General features: G+C 51.8%; 6 protein-coding genes across 6 annotated transcripts; 3 read left to right on the forward strand and 3 right to left on the reverse strand.

Moving 5' to 3' along the window:
* Nucleotides 1–1,261: 1,261 nt before the first annotated feature.
* J4E86_004438 (uncharacterized protein) lies at nucleotides 1,262–1,945 on the reverse strand (the record flags this gene model as incomplete). Its single annotated transcript, XM_051444978.1, has 1 exon — nucleotides 1,262–1,945. One exon carries the CDS (start codon nucleotides 1,943–1,945, stop codon nucleotides 1,262–1,264), a length of 684 nt encoding a protein of 227 aa, XP_051304603.1.
* Nucleotides 1,946–2,987: 1,042 nt separating this feature from the next.
* On the reverse strand, nucleotides 2,988–4,295 carry J4E86_004439 (uncharacterized protein; the record flags this gene model as incomplete). The annotated part of the gene is made up of 2 exons (XM_051444979.1): nucleotides 2,988–3,666; nucleotides 3,724–4,295. The coding sequence occupies 2 exons, from the start codon at nucleotides 4,293–4,295 to the stop codon at nucleotides 2,988–2,990; spliced, it is 1,251 nt and encodes a 416-aa protein (XP_051304604.1).
* A 753-nt stretch (nucleotides 4,296–5,048) lies between these two features.
* J4E86_004440 (uncharacterized protein) lies at nucleotides 5,049–5,576 on the forward strand (the record flags this gene model as incomplete). Its single annotated transcript, XM_051444980.1, has 3 exons — nucleotides 5,049–5,057; nucleotides 5,110–5,365; nucleotides 5,428–5,576. The coding sequence occupies 3 exons, from the start codon at nucleotides 5,049–5,051 to the stop codon at nucleotides 5,574–5,576; spliced, it is 414 nt and encodes a 137-aa protein (XP_051304605.1).
* Nucleotides 5,577–6,666: 1,090 nt separating this feature from the next.
* Nucleotides 6,667–8,835, forward strand: J4E86_004441 (uncharacterized protein; the record flags this gene model as incomplete). The annotated part of the gene is made up of 1 exon (XM_051444981.1): nucleotides 6,667–8,835. The coding sequence occupies one exon, from the start codon at nucleotides 6,667–6,669 to the stop codon at nucleotides 8,833–8,835; it is 2,169 nt and encodes a 722-aa protein (XP_051304606.1).
* A 4,747-nt stretch (nucleotides 8,836–13,582) lies between these two features.
* J4E86_004442 (uncharacterized protein) lies at nucleotides 13,583–14,522 on the forward strand (the record flags this gene model as incomplete). The annotated part of the gene is made up of 3 exons (XM_051444982.1): nucleotides 13,583–14,182; nucleotides 14,228–14,244; nucleotides 14,294–14,522. 3 exons carry the CDS (start codon nucleotides 13,583–13,585, stop codon nucleotides 14,520–14,522), a joined length of 846 nt encoding a protein of 281 aa, XP_051304607.1.
* A 1,457-nt stretch (nucleotides 14,523–15,979) lies between these two features.
* On the reverse strand, nucleotides 15,980–20,615 carry J4E86_004443 (uncharacterized protein; the record flags this gene model as incomplete). The annotated part of the gene is made up of 3 exons (XM_051444983.1): nucleotides 15,980–19,261; nucleotides 19,314–20,392; nucleotides 20,450–20,615. The coding sequence occupies 3 exons, from the start codon at nucleotides 20,613–20,615 to the stop codon at nucleotides 15,980–15,982; spliced, it is 4,527 nt and encodes a 1,508-aa protein (XP_051304608.1).
* Between the last annotated feature and the right edge of the window lie 15 nt (nucleotides 20,616–20,630).

Genomic DNA, 20,630 nt, shown 5'->3' on the forward strand with positions numbered 1-20,630 from the left:
TGTTAGCGATGAGATTTAGAGAGTGTTTAGCATGACAGTGGGTTCACGCACTATGATGCTGATTCATTTGTTGGTGAAGATATAACCGTTGGTGTGCTGAGTTTGGGGTCATGCAGTGTTAATGCAGGGACCAAAGTCGAGATTACGACGGGGCCATGACCAGTTTTGAAAGGAATCTTGTAGGAGGAGGTCGATGTGGAAATCGTTGGAAGTGAGGTTGAGTCGGACGCAGGTCCACGAGTGCCGAGAGCAGTTGCCGTTGGGGAGGAAGTCGCGACGATGCCACCTGCCAGCGTGGAAAGGAGCACAAATTTTGCTACTGGCGACATCATCTTGAAATGCGTTATGTCTGGAAAGTTGATGCGGAGGGTGCGGATGTATGATGAGATGGAGGATGTTGCTTTAGCAGTTGGAGGCATTTATAAAAATAGTACCTAGAGAGCAGCCTAGAGACTGCAGTCTGCAACCAAAGTTTCTCGTAATCCTAACCATGGGTAATTAATCTTTCTCATTTTCGCGCAGGGCGCAGTCGAATTCTACGTGGCTTCGCTACCAAAAGCCCACCTGCTGCCAACCTTGGGAGCCAACTCAATCCACCCACGGCATAGCCTCATCAATACCAAAGATATCTACGCCACACAGAAACAGAAAGAAGGCTACACCGAATATCGTGCAAGCCACCATGAAGACAAGGAACAAAATTATACATACGCCGCCTTTGACTGTGCATGCATATGCGCAAAGAGCCAGGACGGCCACAAGCGTGTGAATTGAGGCTATGACTGCGATCGCGAGGATCATATACCAGAAGATCGTCGAGAGGAGGTTTTTGAATGCATGGCACATTGCGGACTTGGGAGTGGTGGGTGTTGAGGTATGACGTTGCGGAGTGTGTAAAGACTGAGAGTATGGAGATTCTGGGACGATGTCAAGTAATATGCCGCTCGGATAGAGGATTATTATAGCGCCGAGCTTGTAAGCCCTTTCTGTCATTTGAAAATACATGGTTGCTAAACTTTAAGCAAATTGCGCAATCAGCGTGCTCCTGCGCGCCTTGTCCCTATAGTGTAAGACGCTTTGATACACAAACAATTGATACTGGTCATAAACAAAGCGCCACTAGCTTCAAGGCGATGTAGTTGCCGGACAGGACCAGATGTACGCTAATGAGGGGGAAAAGATACTCCAAGCTGTGACTTTGTTAGGCTGTGGAACGGAAGGCGCCTAGTATCCCGTGATGGAGGAGAGACATAGTCGCAGCTTACTTCTCAGATCTCTCCCTGACCTCCTGTACCTTGACTTCCATGTCCTGCTTCTCCTTCTTATCCACCCATCCCTTATGTCCCTCCACCTCTTTCTTCTCATCCAACAACCCCACCTTCTCATCCCCCTTCCCCATCCCCCCATCCCTCCCTTCCTCCTCCCAAGCCAATACCCCCTTCTCCACATCCTTCACATTCCCCATCCCCCCATTCTCCAACAAGCCCAGCATCTTCTTCTCGTCCTTCACCGAGCTATACCACAAACATCCACAGCTCGCACTGAAGCACGCAGCCTGCGACACATTGAGCCACGTCAGACCCTTACTCATGTAGCTCGAGACGAAGATAAATGTCTGGAGAATGATTTGCGCGACGCAGCAATAGCGCATGATGCGGGAGTAGCGCAGCCATCTGTTGATGGCGGCGGTGGTGGGTATGGTGGTGTTGTTGGTGTTGTTGGAGGTGGAGATGGAGGCGGCGTGAGGGTCGATGGTTGCTAGATCAGGCAGTTCTTGGAAGAGACTGTCTATCATGTTGAAGCGTCGGAGCTCGATGCGGTTCGCGGTCGCAGTGAAGATGATGTATGTTACAAGGCCTTGATTTACGCCTTCGAGGCAACTGGTGAGGATAGGGATAATGTTGAGCATCCAGTTGCGGGCGGCGTGGATGGTGTCCCAGGCCATGGGTTTCAGGTTGAGAGGTGGATGGAGCGGGGCGAAGACAGGTTGTTATTATAGACGACGATGATGATGGTGGGTGGCCTGATTGGGGTTAGTAGCCGTTTCTTCCGAGTGCAGGCACACATGACTAGTCTGTGGCGAATGAATCGGAATGGGATCCGGAGAGTATGTTTGTTCCCATTCGCACGCCGATGCCGTCTTCCGAACTTGGCATGTGAAGCTTGTCGTGCTTAGCCCGTACATCCGCAATAGTGCCATCGCCGTAGTACACGGACGTGTGACTATGAAAGGCGTCCTCTTACCTGCCTCAGGACCCGCGTACACCTCCCCACTCAAACTACCCACATCGAGTTTCCCTCCAAAGTACCCAAAACGATAGCATAGCGCATTAACATACTCACCTCAAACCTTCAAATCCAGCTCTTCACCACCAAAACCCTTCATTCCCCTCCTACCAGAGAAGAGCCTCTACAACCACCCCCACGACCACGCCCAAGGCCACAGCCACCGCCACGACCACACCCGACGCCACAACCGCCACGACCAACAACTGTACCGCTTCACCCACACCGAACTTCTCGAGGAGCAGCGTCAGAAGGGACGCCGAGAGCGCTCTCCAGAGGAAGGCTTGTACCACAAGATCGCAGTAGCGAATGAAATAGATAACTTCGACGATGCTGATGAGGAGCATTTTTAATATGATGGCGATGGCGATGTACCAGGAGAAGTAGTATGCTGCTTCGGAGAAGAACGTGGAGAGATGTGATGTCAGTGTGGAAAGGCGTGAGGGAGGTGTTGGGACGATGGGTTTGGGTTCGTGAGACATTGCGTTGTGGTCTGGTGGGTTGGCGGTGGTGGGGAGTTGGTAGATGGTGTGAAGTTGGGCCATGTCAAGATTGCATGTGTGAAAGTGGCTGAAAGTGGCAAAGATTTGAAAGGTGTTGAAGGAATATTGTTGTTAGATTCATTTCTCGTACTCGTACCATGGTTCGCCGATTTAGTTCCAGTCCAACTGCATACCGCATATTCAGCGGCTGGCGGGTATCTAGTATGCCACTTCCCGTTCCGTCTCCTTCTCCTCTCCATTTGTTTTCGATGCGAATGCTGGGTGGTCAGCAAACACGTCGTCGACGTCCTGTGCCGAAGCAGCAGCAGCTTGATCGACGTCAATCGAAGGCTGATTAACGGCTTCAGCTGAAGGATAATCACTGAGTCCATTCAGGTCCTCATCTGCAAGCTGGCGCAAATACCCCTCCATTTCCTCCACATCATACTCTTGCTTCGGCGATGGTGGATCGTTGGGATTCCTGTACTTCGTCCGCAAGGTTTCTGACATGTCAAATGTGTTCCCGGACGCAAGATCGACAGTCCAATTGTCCATAGCTTGGTTTGCGAAATTATCGGCTGCGATGTTGCCTGGATTGACGTCGTGGGCCTTGACCCAGGTGATCTTGGTCTTCGCACCAGCCTTTTCTCGTTCTCGTATCCTTGCCAGGATGGGTTGTATGATTTCCTTGTTCATGACATCCTTGCCATGAGAATTCTTCCAGCCCTTTTTCTCCCAACCTGGGACCCATTGTGTGAGACAGTCGCGAGAATATCTGGAGTCGCTGATGATCTCCATGTCGCGGTCGATGGGAACGTGGTCGATCGCGCGAGATATTGCGACTAATTCGGCTCGGTTGTTGGTCTGGAGATCACCCCTTAGAGGTTCCTTAACGTTCCTGCATTGATGTTAGTGGGCTGTCTCTCGTACAGAACATGCTGGGCACCACACGAACCTGGGATCTTGTGGGCCGAAGTAGACACCACAACCGGCTTTGGCGCCAGCATTGCCATTGCCCCGCGAACCGCCGTCCGTGTATACCACAACGGGGCTTTTGGAGTCTCCGGTCGGCTGTCTCTTCCTTTTGCCAAGTTCCTCCTGCGTCTTCTCTCTGATCCTGCCTGTTAGCTCGTCGAGCTTGATATTCGGGTCGAAACCGTCTACTGCGTCTGGCGGGAGGGGACCGTAACCGGGCTCGATTTTAGCTTCTTGGTGATCTGGAATCAATGCCGGTGGTGCGTTCTCCTTCTTTTGTCGCTTTGGCGCACTCTCTGATATCTCTCTACTCCTGTCCAGATTGCCGGTCGCTGACGGGGAACCAGATGCAGAAAGATCTCCTCGTAGGCTTATGGGTGCACTAGAACGTCCATTGGGGCCGTAGACGTATTCCTCAGCCTCCGTTCGGGTCTTGAAGCCCTGTTGTAGTCCACCACTGTAGCCCTTAACTTGGGCCTCTGTGTTCGGCCAATCTGTATAGATGCCCGGTTTGCGTCCGACCTTTACTCCGTAGTAGTTCCACTTCCCCATTCTTCCCTCTTCGTTGACACGAGTGTCAGGGTAGTCGTCCCAGGGCGGAAATGGGCGTACAAACGTTACGTGCGATCGAGACAATGGGCTTGTAAAGCGGGTTCGGCGGTCGTTCGAGTGCCTACTCGTGTCAATTAGAGACCAAAGTTACAAAGTGATGACAAGTCGCGTTGTCGAGCACTCGCAATAAGAACATACCGTACGCTGGTCCTCACAGAAGGAAATATGACGCGCTGCGTGAAGTTTCGCCAGGCGCCAAGTCGCATGCAGCGCTTTCTCGTTGAAAGGGGATGGCGATTCTACTTGGATTCGGTGTCTTCGCGAGATTATATATCGGATTGAACTTTTCGCAACATTGTTTGTGGTTGCGGGGACGGTTACGGAGGAACAACTTCGGAGGTGCTTGGACCCTGCAGCAACGTCAGTCGCTGGAGCTTCATCTTGGGAAGGCGCGCTAACGCGTTTGTGTAGAACTAACCGCGTTTGACATTTCGCGAGAACGAGACATCTTCACGAAGTCCGACTTTTATTATCGTGCGACTTGAATATACAGGTCGTGGAAGTGAAAACACGTACTGGCGGGTTGCTCGACGCGTTGTCGTTTGAACCTCGGGATACTCCCTACCCCACTACGTCACCCGTCTCCTCTAGCTATCCATCGCGTACCCGATTGTGTCCCGAGGTAGTACCGGAATAGCAACATCACCACTGACTGCCATCTTTCCACACCTTGGTGAACCTGCAACAGTCACCATGTTCGAGGTAGGATCTTTGCATGTTTCGTCAAGAAGTGTCCAGCGCTCACAACGTCCAGGGCCGTCACGCAGCAGACAGATATCGTCTCCATCTACATCGCGCACGCTCAGTCATCTTGACTGGTCCAGAGCTGGTTGAAATCCGCGCAGCACAGCGAACATTCGAAGGCGCATACGTCCGTACAGCAATCGGCCAGTTTTCTTTTGCGCTTGTCGTGCTAAAGATCTTCACCGCCGAGTTCTACTCGATCGGTGCGCTGTTCGCTGTCTATGGTGCTGGCATCTTGTTCATCAGTTTGTTCCGGCGACAACAAGGTCAGTTGGGAACGATCATGCGGATGTATGACGACGAGAATGCGGGTGCTGACAGCGAATAGGAAACAAACAGTTCTTCTCAGAAGTCGGTGAGGATGGCCTGCACAGGAAGAAGTTCCGAACATCCGGCAATGTGGTGTCTGTGTTGACAGCCTTGAGCGTCTCAGCGTACATCTGCCTGCTGGTCCTGACGCTGAAGCTTACGACATAGCCACTGACTCTGCTCCTCGGACGCGACTGCCACCTTTTGCTTTTCGACATGCAATTTCATCACGGGTGACAAGGCTAGCGCGGTATCGCCTCAAGCATGTTGTAGGTGGCTCAGGATCCCCACGATACGGAAGGCGCGTCTGGAAGGCTTCTCGGAATCTGGGGAAATACATGTCGCGTGTGTACTGTATATGCGTGCCAAGGACTTTGGCCAATACAGTACAACAGTGGAGTTGGTGGCTGCACGCTGACGTTGTTGGGTCCACCCACGAACTGGTCGACATCGGACGAGTGCGAGACACCTTGAAAGTAATGGAGCATCACACGACAATGGAACCATGGCTTGATTCAGGGCTACTTTGGTTCTTAACTCGGCCTGTACCTGGGTACAGATCATAGTAAAGGTGTGCTCTCTTCATCGTCGCGAGGCGCATTGGGAGGCGTGGTGGATTGATTGGTTATCGGAGTCGGACTGTGGGGTTTGTCCGCTTCGAGCAGAACACCTGCACCTGCCAAGCGGCCTGTAACATGGCGAGGGATGCAGACAAGTCGCGCCTTATTGCATCGCAGTTTCACCGACCAGGCTGCGAGATATAAACTGCCGATGATGCATTTCTCAACGCGTTTGCGCGCGTTCCTGAAAACTCGTCCTCCGCCAACGGTCTAGTTCAAGCGGCGTACCCGTGGTTCTCTCAACCAAAGGCCGACTCCGAACAGTCATATCGAGCCAGCCCTTGATAAGGTCTACGGCCCGATCAGCCTGCCTCTGCAAATCCACCCGACATTTCAACAGAGACCCTTCTTCCACACAACTTTTTTTGAAACATCTCCTCAACGCAACCCAGTCTCGCACCGGCAGCCGCGACTCGCATCCAGCGCCCTGGGTGCTATCTTAGCGCAGCGGCCAGGCTAGCTTGACATAAGTATTTCGACATCTTGGCATGACGCCGAACATGGAAGCAGTCCCGACGCCGATGGTGACCGAGCTTGTACATCGCAAGCACCCGAATCGCCGTCGATCCTCAGCTTCCTCAAACACCTCGACTACCAACCGCCGCCTCAGCTCCCACTCCATCTACGCCCGATCTGTAATGAGCAAACTCACCATCCCTCTCGACAACGCAAAGCAGCCCAACACAAACACCGACAACGACCTCACTCCGCGCGCCTCATCCGCTGAGCCCAGATTCCCTGCGGTTGCGCCTGCAAAGAACGTGCAAGCTCTCAAGGAGCGCGCACTTCAGAATGGCGAACTAAAGGCTGTACCGAACCCGGTCCAACAACAACACCACAATGGCACTCTGGTCACAAAGGACGGCGTGGGCGCTGCCTTGAGTGACACCCCACTGCCATCCGTTCCGGGAAGCCCGCGGGAGTATGGAGACGCGCCGCCGCAGAGCTCATCCTACTTCACTGACCGTAACAGCGCCATAACCCGCAACAGCTCCGCCGTGTCAACCCCGCGATTACGGCCTACTACGCTCGATATCCCCGGCCTGACCAAGTCCAAGGTCTCCCCCGACGGCAAGATCGCACAGCGGGATGTCGGCTCCAAGCTCGTCATCGTCATGGTCGGACTGCCCGCGCGCGGCAAGTCGTACATCACAAAGAAAATGGCACGCTACTTGAACTGGCTGCAGCACGACACCAAGATTTTCAATGTGGGAGAGAAGCGGAGAGTAGCTGCGAGCCACAGTGGGTTTCGGCTGTCGCAAGCGAACCTCGAGCGGGTCTCTTCGTCCGTCAAGCAGGCCATTGAGGAGCATCAGGACACACTGCCGCAAATCGCTGCGAAAATTCTTATCAATGGCGACCCCGCGCACGATGGGCCCGTAGACCCACAGAACCTGCCGGACCCACGCCGGGGGAGCACGGCCATTGCGGAGGATGACGAAGAGGGTCCGTCACTACCACCACCACGCGTCGAAGTCACATCGCCAGGCCCAAAGGCGCCGACACCGAACAATGAGGCGGTGGAGGAGGAGAATGAGTCCATGGACCAATCGGCGGACTTTTTCGACCCACAAAACCAACGGGCAGCGGCACTGCGAGAGCAATGCGCCATGGAGACTCTGGACGATCTGCTCGACTACATTCTGAAAGGCAGTGGCTCTGTCGGCATTTTCGATGCAACCAACAGCACACTCGCGCGGCGCCAGCAGATCATGGAGCGGATACGGAATCGTGCCGGGCCAGAACTCAACGTTCTGTTCGTCGAGAGCGTATGCCGAGACCAGAATCTGCTCGAATCCAACATGCGCCTCAAGCTGTCGGGTCCAGATTACAAGGACAAGGACAAGGTTGCGGCACTGGCCGACTTCAAGAAACGCGTGGCCATTTACGAGAAGAACTACGTTCCGATCGGCGACTACGAGGAGGACAATAACATGCCTTATGTCAAGATGGTGGATGTTGGCCGGAAGATGATCTCGCATCAGATCAAGGGCTTCCTCGCTGGCCAAGCCGTCTACTACCTCCTCAACTTCAACCTCGCACCGCGCATGATCTGGATAACAAGACACGGCGAGTCAGCGGACAACGTGGCTGGAAAGATTGGCGGTGACTCCGACCTTAGCGAGAACGGACAAAAGTACGCAAAGGCGATGACACGCTTTATCGCAGCTCAGCGCAAGGACTGGGCAGTCCGGCAGGCGGACAAGATGGCCAATACTCACTTCCCACCAGTAGCAGGCGACCACACCCCTCCGAACCCGTACTACAGCCACGAGCTCGAACAACGCAATTTCTGTGTCTGGACATCCATGCTCAAGCGCGGCATCCAAACAGGGCAATACTTTTGCGACGAAGACTTCGAGGTCAAGCAGATGCGCATGCTGGACGAGCTGAACGCAGGTCTCATGGAGGGTCTGACCTACGAAGAGATCCGCACAAAGTACGCAGACGAGTACCTCCAACGGCGACGCGACAAGCTCGCATACCGATACCCCGGCCCCGGCGGCGAAGGCTACCTCGACGTCATCAACCGCATCCGCCCCGTTATCGTAGAGCTCGAGCGCATGACAGACCACTGTCTGCTCATCACACACCGAAGCGTAGCCCGCGTGCTACTGGCATACTTCCAGGGTCTCAAGCGCGAGGACGTGGCCGATCTGGACTGCCCACTGGGCATGCTGTACCAGTTGGAACCCAAGCCCTACGGCGTCGAGTTCAAGGCCTGGCGATACAACTCCGAGACAGATGACTTTGACCATCTGCCGGACTACAAGCTCAGGCGTGCGCCTACGCTGGCAAACCACTAGGAGCGATTGTCGTTTGATTGGGATTAGAAGAAGGTTTTTGCGATATGTGTATATTACTATGGATGGTTTTCTCCCTGCAACAAGGTTTTAGAGATGAGTGCGATGGTGGGTTGGCCATTACTTTTCGGGGGTTCGTGGTTCTCTCCCTAATGCTTGCCCTACGGTAACGGCTCTTTTGACGCGCGGTTGCGATGCTTTCATGAAGTATACATGATGGTTATGGGCATTTACAGGAGTCTCTTTCTTTTCCTTTACATCACTCTTTGCGTAGATGGGGGTATGGGTATATGATAGATTGATGATCGGATGGATTATGCAATGATGATTAGACCTTGGCGTCTTCACTTCACTCAAATTCTGGAGCTATGTGATGCATGTGATTGTGAATCTTTGCGCTAGGGAGTGTATAAAGCCTCTCTTGGGGGCACCCTCCTCTCTTCTTTATACCACATCTTTCTAGGTCATTATCCAAAAACGTCGTACGCAAAGATGATGTTTGCCCTGGCGGCTCTCTTCAAAAGAAAGGGAAAAAGAACTCATGTGCGCGCCCTCCGCCTGTCTTTCCAAGGCTATTTTCTAAAATCCAACCTACAAGTCCCATGAGAAGACTCTCCGCCGAAAACCTGTAAAAAAAAGCCAGGCACACACCCCATGGCACCAGCGACTGTGCTGTTTCAAAACAAGCATCAAAGTTCGCTATGTCTTCTCCGGCCCGGCTGTCGGAAGCGTATAAAACATCTCTTCTGGTCTCTCTGCTTCCTACCAACTACCGCGAATTATTTCCGATCTGTTACAAAAGCACAAAAACGGTGGTGGCATGTGTGCGCCGGCTTTCTCCTTTCAAAACATGAACGTCACAATCAACATGTGCGCTTTGGCCTTCGTCTTTCCACGAAATGAACGTTACCCCCAATGTATGTGCGCTCTCTGCGTCGGCTTCTTACAAAAACGTGACCGGCTACTGTTTTATGTGCAAGTCGAGTGCTGTGGAAAACAAGATACGAGCTTGTGTCTATGGATGAGCCGTGAGACTGGTGCCGCTGGCTCGACACTCAACGTCCTTGAGCGGGACATTGTGCTCAGGACCGGACACGAGAGATGCATAAATACACCTTCTTGCTCTCCTAGCTTCTTGCCTTCTACAACTACCACCTTCCTCCTTCTCATACCAAAAGATAAGCAGGCCGTCTACATGTGGGCTCCTGCTCCTCTTTTCCAAAACAACAATTCTCCAACAGGTATGTGCGCTTGCGCTGCTCTCTTCCCCATTACCAAAACGAAACTCGATCCCATCCTATTCATGGAGGCTATGAGCTTTATCTAAAATAATCGCAAAGAGCCCCATGGAGAGCGCGGCTTTTTGCGCTGCGCATACAACATAGCCACCAAACCAGTCATGGAGAGTGGAGATGCTGGCGATGGCGTATAAAATTCTCCTCTGCGTCTTCCTTTCAGCTTATTTATCGCCACACTTCCTGTGTGCTTTCTACCAAAACCTCCACAACGGCGAAACATGGAAGTGGAAGACTGGAAATTTCGCATTCAAAAAATCTTCCCTCGATTCCCATCTTATGTCGGCCTCTCCGCGATCTCTTCGCATTCCACCAAAACTGTAAAGATGGACCTTTCATGTTCGTTTCTGGCGTTCTTCCTCTCCCGCCCAAAACCTCAACGTCGGTTGTCGATGGCTGCGTGTGCTGTCTTCGTTCTACTTCCACGCTGTCCTTACAACAAATGTTTGCGATTCACCGCCATGAGAGGAGCTGTGCTGTTCGAAAAAAAAATCATGCAACATGTCATGGAGTGGGCTGTGCCGAGTGCTGAGAATTCTGGAAAGAGCATTACATCGTGCACATGGCTGGAGAAAACGAGATAGGGATGAGATATAAAAGCTCCTCTTATTCCCCTCTTCTTCTTGTTTCCCATCCACCACTCCTTCCGGGGTTTTACTAAAACTTACTTATTTCGAATCCATGGCTGTTTTGAGTTTCTTCCTCCTAAAATTGCTGTCAAGCATGGCATGTCTGCGGCTCTCGGTCTGTCGCTGTTACTCCAATATTCAAAAAGTCCATGCATACGCTGCATGCTCCGGAGACCAGATCTGGCGCATATCTATGGAATCTCAAGATACCGTTTCTATCAAAATGCTTAGTCCACAGCGCCATGGTCGAGAGCAGAGGATCCGGGTTTTCGCCAATCCAGCTATAAAACATACCCGATACCGCATTTCTGGCCTTCTTCATGACCACCTTACTTCCCATGCTTTACTCCAAAACAATAGGTCATGGGCCTATGGCTCTTCTCCTGTCCAAAGATCGACGATATCCGACAGAATGATCTGTTCTTCCTTTCCGCCTTTCTAAAACCACATGTGCGAATACCCAATGTCGGAGTGTTCGTGGGAAGAACCAAAAAGGACGGTTGACTGGATGATGAGCAGCGCCTGTCGACAAAACCCGTAGTCGCCAACCCATGTCGGTTGTCGGGACTAGAGAGAGAGAGAGAGGTATAAATTCCTCTCTCGTCGGCTTGAGGACTTGCTTTGTATATTACACTCTTCCTGCGGTTTACTAAAAGCACTAAGACATGAGTTATGTGCTCTGCTCTTCTTCCCAAAAAAACACACAGCACTATCAGATGCCTGTGCGCTCTTCTTCTCGAGTTTGCAGTCGACAAGTTTCTCTCGCAACTAAGCCCTACTCAAAATTCACGAACTACGCCGCCATGCGGAGTTTGGCTCTCAAAACAGAGTCGAAACGGGAGAATGACCTCGCTGCATCAGATCTGCAAGCACATACACCCAGGCTGGATATAAAAGACCTTCCTACGTTCGTTTCTCCTGGCTTCCTTCATCCACCATCTCCTGTATCATTTACCAAAACCATGAGAACTGGGTTCCATGGGCGTTTGTCTGCTTCTCTGAAAGTTCCCGGGCAGTCACGTATGTCCTTCTTCTTCTTCGCTTGCTGTCAAACACATGAAGTCATTCACTATGAAGACCGAGGGTGCGATTCAAAAGACATCGCGTTGGTCATATGAGCAGTGTGTCTCTGAAGTACCAAGATGCATACAACATGACTTCAGCGGTACGCTGGATTGCACATAAAAGCCTCTGCGCATTCTCTGCTTCTTTTCTTCTACACCAACATACTTCCTATTCTTTTCCAAAAACTATTTGGCAAAACGCTATGACTCGGCTCGTCAGTAGACTGTGCTTACATATCCTTCTGACTTGTCGGCTTGACTCTAAAAACTACACTCTACTCAAATCTCAAAATTCCAGATTATCACGTGCCATGGCAAGTTCTGGTCTTGCGCAACAAACTTTGCGAGGATGCCGGCTATGGTCCGCGCGTTTCGATCTCATGAGAGTCTCATGATGCGATTTTGGAACCGTGCAGCCATTACAGCTATGACTAGCGCGAGAGCTGCGTGCATAAAGCTCCTTCCTCGCTTTTGGCTCTCTTTATCCTATATTCCAAGCTCTTGTTAGCTTTTCCAAAATCGCAACGATAACTCTGAATGGCCTCTCTGGCTCTTTCTCTAAAAACAATTCAACAGCCTGGAATGAGTGCTTTGGCTGCTCGTTCTCTCTTCTTTCAGAACCATCAGCCGCACTATCATGAGCGAGAAAAGTCATACTTCACCAAAACATCTACCAAGAACCGATTTCCAAAAACAAAACTCACAATGACATGACTTGCGGCTGGCGTCAACGAGAAACTGTAGAGACCGAGAGCCATGGTTGTCTGCTCCCTCCACGGACTTTGCTCATGAGAATCTGGCTACTCAAACAAGACGAGATAGTGCGCATAACTGGTGCAGCATTGTGGCTTGAAAATGCAAGGCGAAACTTCCATGTGCGCTCCTGCTGCGTCCTCAAACAACGTCGCACAGATATCATGAGCTTGGGCGTCGGATACTGGGGCAGTGATATCGTGTGTCTCCAAAACAATATGTACGCCTTTGGATGTCGCGGCCAGACGTTTCGAAACGCACCAGCGAGCTTGGATATGGCAGAGTTCGCTTGTTGGAGATATAAAAGGCCTGTGAACCTGTCCTTTCTTTCTTGTGATCTTCCACCACCATATTGGGCTCACCAAAAAGCCTAATACGTGCATCTATGGACGGTCAGCTCGCTTCTCTAAAACGCTTTCTGATGCGATTCATGTGTTGCTGTTGCTCGCGCTTTCCCGATTGCTTGAGCTACCCGGTTCCGCACGGGGGCTGTGAGTGGTGGAGAGACTGTAGCAGGACGTTCAGAAGCGGTGCTGCAATGACCCATGGGAGATTCTACCCCGATGGAGGCGTCTTGCGGAGGCGATAATGACGGCGATAATGATGGTCGCTGGATGGGACCATGGGTCCCTGTGCGGCTGACAATCTGCTGATGTACTGGAAAGCGTGGAGTAAGTTCAGGGAACTAGAAGGCCGTAGAAGTTGATACCGGTGACAGTAAAGTTGCGATTTGTTCGTCGACATACACGGGCTGCAAAGCTGAAGCGTGCATGCGAGCTAAGGTAGCCTCGTTGAACGCCACGATGCAGCCGCTCCTTATTTCAGTGGAGGGGTCAGCTGAAAAGTTTTCGTCGCGCAACGCCAGCCTTCATCCTATACATCCTTTTCTGCGTTTCCGTTATCGTGTCGTCAATTCAATTTGCGAAGTCGAAAGTCTGACGGACACGGCCACATCCCAGACCTCTCAAGCTAGCGCTTGATTCGGCACCCTTGCTCTACGCTATTCCCGATGGAGGATAGTCCACTTTCGATCACCGCCAATGTCACCGGTATCCTCACCTTCGCCGTTGCCATCTTGGCATCCATGTATGTCCGCATCGTATCGTTACGCAGTGGAAACCTCGAACTGCAAACTACGCTAGAATCTGTTCAAGACAATGTCCACGACTTGATGAGAATAAACCGTCAAAATCCATCGGACTTCCGGAAAAGCCACCACATACAGGAAGGCGATGGACCCAACATTTGGCGATTGAAACAGCTGGGTTCGGATTTGATCGCGACCGAACTAGTCATCTACATTTACTGTATGCACGCTAAGGCTTTCGACGACAGGGATCAGATCGTAGTCAGCGTGCAAAGTGTGTTGTCCACTTTGAGGGATACTGTCGTTAGCCATACGGCGTTGAGTTATGCACAGGCAGAGATCTCAGGTATTCCAGTACAGAAGCCTTTTATGGGTAGCATATTCCTGCCCATATGCAGGTTTCTCCCCATCCACTGGAAATACCCGAGAAAACTCCTATATGCGTCGCAAAGGATATTGACGGTCGGTTCATCTCCAACTTTGATACGCTGGTATCGTGTGCGAGAGACGGTTTTGGAGAAGGTGCGTCACAGAGGGGTCTTGCAATCACAAATACTGTCTCTTCAGGTCTCAATGGCAAACTCGTAAGTGTAGTCAAGATGCCTTTTGGCTACCTAGCTCACTAGTGCATAGATCGGCTGAGAAGAGTGAAAGGGTACTACAGCAGCTCTCACAGCAACAAAATGAAGTCAAGAACAAGTTGGAAGAGCTCACTCGACTGTTGACGACAGCGAACCAGGCGTCAGCACCACCAGCGAGCGTCAGCGACAGTGGTGATCTAGCAGGTGCGCAGGCAGCGCCGCTGCCTGCCCAACAAGAAGCAGCGCAGTCGTATCACGGCGCTGAGGGTACTGGCGGCTAAGCGAAGAATGCCTGCGCGTGGCGTCTTCTCGAGAAGTTTCCGTTCACGTTCACGTCGACTCTCTTCATTGACGACAACCTAAGCGTCCGGTAGTCTGTTCAAACTATGTCTGGACCACAGATCATATTTGGAAACCTGCAATAGACACATCCGTCTTTCTCTTACTTTTCGCTGAGCTCAGCCTTTGTCTTCCAACCCATTATTTAACGGCGGGATTGAGTCATCGTATATAGCGTCCGTGATCGGGAGTCGTATCTTTCGCTGGACAGGAAAAGGCATGTTGTAATAACATAAAAAGCTCACCCGAAAACTTCTCTTTCAGTGCGAACGACGTTCGATACAATGACTTCTATCGCAAGCCATACATCACGTACGCCTAACGTAGCCTACCATCGGCACCCCATTCCACCAAAGAAATTCCTTTTCCGAGCGCATAATCGCGAAGATCCTGCCACTGTTGCCGATACCTGCTAGCCGTATTGTATTTGAATCCTTCCTCGCCTATCGTCAAGTGCGTGAGGTGGTCATCTAGGGGCTGTCGTATGCACGGCGAGACCAGTGAGAGAACGTGCGGCATTTCACCTGGTACCAAGACAGAATTCTTGACCTTGCAACCCCTTAAGATAATTTCGAGGTCAAGATGCCTGCCATGTTTGGCCAGATACGCGAGGATATCAGAAATATGGCGGTGTACCGAAGTCCGCCCCCATGTATACTCCTCGCGTGGCGGACTATAGAGACCAAACTCGTAGGGCCCATTCGAGCGTAGATCAATACCAGTGACGCGTATTAGCTCCGAGTTCCCTATAATTGAACGATATTGCGGGCTATGGTGAAGCGCGGGGCGGTCTTCGATAGTTATCTTCCTCAAATTGACCAGTCTTTCAAAGATCAGAGTCTGCAACTGCATTTTTGTGACCCGATGAAGCCCAAACGCATCGCGAACATGTGGATGTACCCTCGAGCTGTTGAGGCACTCATGCACGTACTCAAGCAAGTGTTCGGTACCGACGATTAGGTGCTCAACTCTTTTCGCGATGTCTGGAGAACTTGTGGCGTCGCTCAACGCTTGTATGCTGACCATTATGAGCGACACCTTCATTGTCTTGAAGAGGAAGGGGAATCTGTACGACATCTTCGTACATAGGTCTTTGTTGGCCAGGCGGAACGAGCCCACGTCACTGGCTTCAAGATATTCACCGATCCATGAGATAAGCTCGCCGGGCAGATCTGTCAGATTAGGCATCATGGAGTGTTTTGTGACGGCTCGCAATTACGAGCAAAGATCTTACACATCTATATGATGTATCGTTTGCTGTCAACTGTCACCTGCTTGTGAATCTTTTAGGGTTATTTTCAGAAAGAGATAGGCAAACAAATTGATCACAAAGGCGAATCACACATGCAACAAGCATCATAAGATCTATCTCATCCATCTAGTCTAGACTCCACCCACCTCATCTCTTCGCAACGATGGTACACGGCTCCGTCATGTGCCAAGTTCGTAGCTTGGGCTCGCCCAGAACATTGCCACCCTGAAGTAGCATTTGATCGTCGTTCTTCTTATCGTCATCATCTCCACCACTCATCTTGATGAACTCCGCTTCGTCGACCGTTGCACCAACTTCGTATGTACCACCACATAGCGCAACGATGCCAAGCTCAGACTCCACTGTCTCTCCAGGCTGTATAAGCGGCAACTTGCGCTGCAGCACACCAGTCCACGAAAAGCGCTTATCTAGATCCAAAGCAACGTTGTGGGGAAGACCGGCGACATGAGGCTGTAGTCTGAGTATAGGGGAGATGGGGCGTGGACTTCGATTGCGGACGAACGTCTTCATGGTAAGGAATTCGTCTATCGGTACCTCGAACTTTGCGCAACCGACTTGTCGCACAACTTCTTCGCCATCCGTTACAGGGTAGTCCGAAGTGATAGTGGTTTGGATGGCGAGGTCGTCAAGCTTGATAGCCTCGACCATGCGCGGCGTGAAGCGGATGCTACGCAATTCCAGCTCGCCATGACGTCCATTGCCGTCTTCCGTCCACGTTCCGCGCACGATCTTGAGTAGCTCTTCGCGGTACCAGAAAGCTTCTCGACTCGCACGTTCGGTCTCGGGAGAGATCTTGCTCGTGCTGACGACGAACTGGCGTTGGTTGGCGGGATTGAGCGATGGTACAGCCGCATGTGGGGCTTTCAAGTAGACCTTTGGGAGGATCATGACGACTCTGCTGACATGCCCCGGTTGTATGACTTCGTTCACACTATGCGCTTCGTTCCAGGAGTCGTTGGTGTAATTGCCATCATCCACGGGCTTTCGGGCTTGGAGCAAAATCGAGAGCGGGTTTGGCCAGGAGTTCCTAAGATCTAAGAGGAGCATGCAGTACTCTTCATCGCTATCATCACTCCGCTTTTGACTGATGAAAGACCGAAGATGACCGTCGGCTTTGCCAGACGACCGTGATTGCGAGGCTTCGTCATCGGATTGAGTGCGCGAGCCTGAGGATGCATCGCTAGACCAGGCAATATCTCCGGATAATGGTACTATGTCCGGACGTTGGAGCTGCACACTCGCATTGACGGTGATCGAGATGGGCGCAGAGACCTGACGGGTGAAGAAGTGCTCCTCTACTTCCGATCTTCGCTTTCCAAGGTTGGCATAGTCGATCTGTATAGTCGCATCTGTTAGTCTTGTGCGACCGATAACCTCGATGGTGAACTGCGCTTCAGCGCCAGGCTTGATGCTCGGTGATTCCTCGGCCTCATCCTTGCACCAGCGCAGGGACGGATGATGGGCGAGCTGGACTTCCAACTCATGCAATTCGGCTGCAGGCAAGTCTTTGTTGGAAGTCGCCGCTTGTATCGCAGTGGTCGCCGTATCCTGGAAAGAGATGTGGACGAAGTCGACAGTTGTTTCAGTCGAAGTATTCTTCACTGTAACAGTAAATCGTTTCCTTTCGCCTTCAAGCACCATAACGGCTGATTGCGGCAACGAAACATTGGTGATTATAATGACGGGCTGGTCGGGGATTACCGAAAACGTCAAAGACTCTGGCTTTGGCTGAGAGGTCGCTCTACTGTCGATGGATGGTGCGATTGCCGAGGAGGGCCGGGATGTTGGTGCCCCTAAACATGCCTTGAGGCCCATGCGCTTCATTTTAGCTTCTCTCTTCGGCTTCCATGGCTCTGGGAATATGGGGAACAGCCGCTCTCTGCAGCCGATAAGCTTGACGTAGCATCCAATGATCTTCAACAACCCTGATGTCCGCGCAGTCCCTGTGATCTGGAACTTCTGAGTCCTGTAAGGGCCCAGTAAGAAGTGTTCCTCCAGCGCGACAAACTCAACACCTTCAGCAGCTATCTTCAACGACTCTACGCCAAGCTCAAACTCATATGGATTCTGCATGGCTATGACGAAGCGATAGTGCTCATTCGCGACCAGGACTGTATTTGCAGCATTTGTTTGCGGCTTCTTCAGCCAGGCATTGTGAAGAAAAGGGCCGTCTTTTCCTTGGCTGTCCGACTTCAACTCGATCCCCTGTCTTTGAGTTAATCGGAGAGGTTCCATTTCCTCGAGAATGAACAACCCGCGCACGAGGAAGTCATCCCAGTATTCTGTTTCTACATGTTGTAGTCCAAGCTTCTTAGCGGCAGTGACGGTTCTCGAGATATTGGAGTACAGTCGGATCTGCTCATCTCGGGGAAGAGAGACGAACACGTCGGTGCTATTGGGTCTCGGTGCTGTTCCGGGACCCGCCACCCGAAGCAAGAGAGCAGTGAAATGGAGGACGCCATTAAAGTCTGGTAATGCTTCGCAGAAACTCAGACACGTTCGTAATATCTCTAGCTTGAGACTCAAACTTCCGAAAGTGCGCAAAGACGATATTGCCAGTATGGTGTCAACGACGCGTTGACTAGCAATACTATCCGATGCACTTTCCGCGTTCTCATCTCTCTGACTGGGCATCCCGATATTGGGCATGTTCCCTTTCGAATTCGGTATCCCGTATATCCGGCCTAGCAAGCCTAGGAATTCCTCAATCCCATTTTCGACTTCGCCTTCGCCTAGATTGAGAGCACCACTCCCGGAGCTACCGCCGCTTGCAATGTTGAGAGCCGCAAGGCCAGCAGCTGGATGTACTCCCATCTCTGCTGCACCAACCTTGCGGGCCTGTATCAAGCCAGGAACCAAAGATGTGATAAACTCCTTCATGACGATAGCTTTCTTGCGTTGTAGCCCCAAAGACGATAAGATCGAGGCAACACCAGCAAGTACTACGACGCGGTCTGTGGGGTTCATGCCCGAGCTCTCCGCTGGTCCAGGTAATGCACGAAATAGCATAGACGCTATATCATTACGCGTAGGGTGTACACTAAGCCTCGGGACCGAGAGGCGTGGCTTTTGCTTGTATGGCGTATTCTGCACAAGCTGGCGCAATGCATCATCATCTAGAAAGCCTCCGGACAAGTTGATGGCGGCCAGCAACTTGGAGAAGCGTATTACACATTCTGAAAACGCGAGCGGCGGCAAAGATTCGCCAGCGAAATTGGCCGCACGGGTGTATAGGTTCAGTATCATGTTGACCATATCTGGAAGCATGGAGTTCAGAGCGTCCAGTGAATTATCGTGTTTGTGAGGTTTGGCGGGAGTCGAAACATCAGAGACACTACTCGAAGGTGTATGAGTGGGTGACTTGTTGCCTCCAGACTTATCGGATGTCGGATAGCAGATTGGGGGTATCTTGATGGTCAGTAAGATGATCAGGCTGACATCATATAAGAGTTGGACTAACCTGGAAATCCATGCCTGACCATGCAAAGAGAAGCATACAGACCATAATGTGTTCGAGAGCTTTAGCATGCCACAAATGGTCACTTAGAGCACGTGCTCTTGTCGCGGCTTCTGTAAGCTCTCGTACAGCCTCGACCCACTGGCCTGCGCACATGTACAAGGTACCGATCACGATCCCAATACGACCGCGTCCCTTGTTTCGAGCTCTTTCACCGACCCCACCGGAACCAAAACCTGTAATCGACACGCGGTCCGCTGCGTTCTTGGTTGCGGAGCTCGGCCTGGCGGGATTGCTGTTTGTTTGGTGAAGCGTATTGGCAGCATTGATACCGGAAATTTCGTCGAAGGTTGTCGGTGGTGTGCGTGTACCTTGTGCGCTCAATGAAGCGGTCCTAGGGTCTTCGGTAGACAGGGGTCCTCCGGAACTCGATGGCAAGACAGGCATTGACGCGCGGTGACCGTCCTTCAGCGCATTTCCTACTGGTGACTCCGGTCTACTCCCACTTGGTGTTTGCGAGTTGCGACGCGAGAATTGCGAAGTAGAGTCAGATGCGGCCCAGCTTGGCGTGAGCTCCGCTGTGCCATTCTGAGAAGCGGGTGAAACTAAAGTAGGAAGTGCCTGTATGGACTTTGCCAGAGTGGTCATCTCCGCTAGCAAGGTTGCAGTCAGATCGCACATGAAGGTCTTCATCGTCGTGGTCTTTAGCTGTGATCTTGGTGGGATCAAGAGTGTCTCTTGTGGTAGGCGCGGATGTCGTGATGGAGTTGCTGAATCAAACAGCATGATGCTGTGGAGATACGCCCGAGGAAACTGTTCCCTGAGATCGTCGATACCGAACTGAATAGCATTGGCTTCATCATCGCCGGCTGGGGGTTCTTCAAATGTCGTGCTTGGGGTTCCGTCAGTCCCACGTGATGGCTGCAGCCAGGCATATTCGGACGCGTCTCCAATTCCGATGACCAGTAGAGGCTCTCTGAACTGTTCGAAAGGTGACAGTGATAGATGAGATGCTGATGGCATAGAAGTCGATAAGTCATAAAGTAAAGTTCCGTCAGGCCATGCTAAAGGAGAGAACATATCTATCGTTGCCAAGATCAGCAAACATCAGCGCTGATTTGGCACATGAGGGCTCATACTCCGGTCAGGTCGCGGATCAGGGCTGATATCGCCCAGTCGAACCAGCGACTCTTGCTGCAAGAGGTCGACAAAGGCTATGAAGCGCGAACGCTTGATGCGACCCACGGGGAGAAGCAAGGCCCTAATGCGCGCAGGCGCGATCGGGGACAGAGGGTCGACTGCCATCGCAACATCTGGAAG

This window comes from Alternaria arbusti (assembly GCF_024043155.1).
Source record: "Alternaria arbusti strain BMP 1465 chromosome Unknown scaffold_4, whole genome shotgun sequence".
NCBI lineage: Eukaryota > Fungi > Ascomycota > Dothideomycetes > Pleosporales > Pleosporaceae > Alternaria > Alternaria arbusti.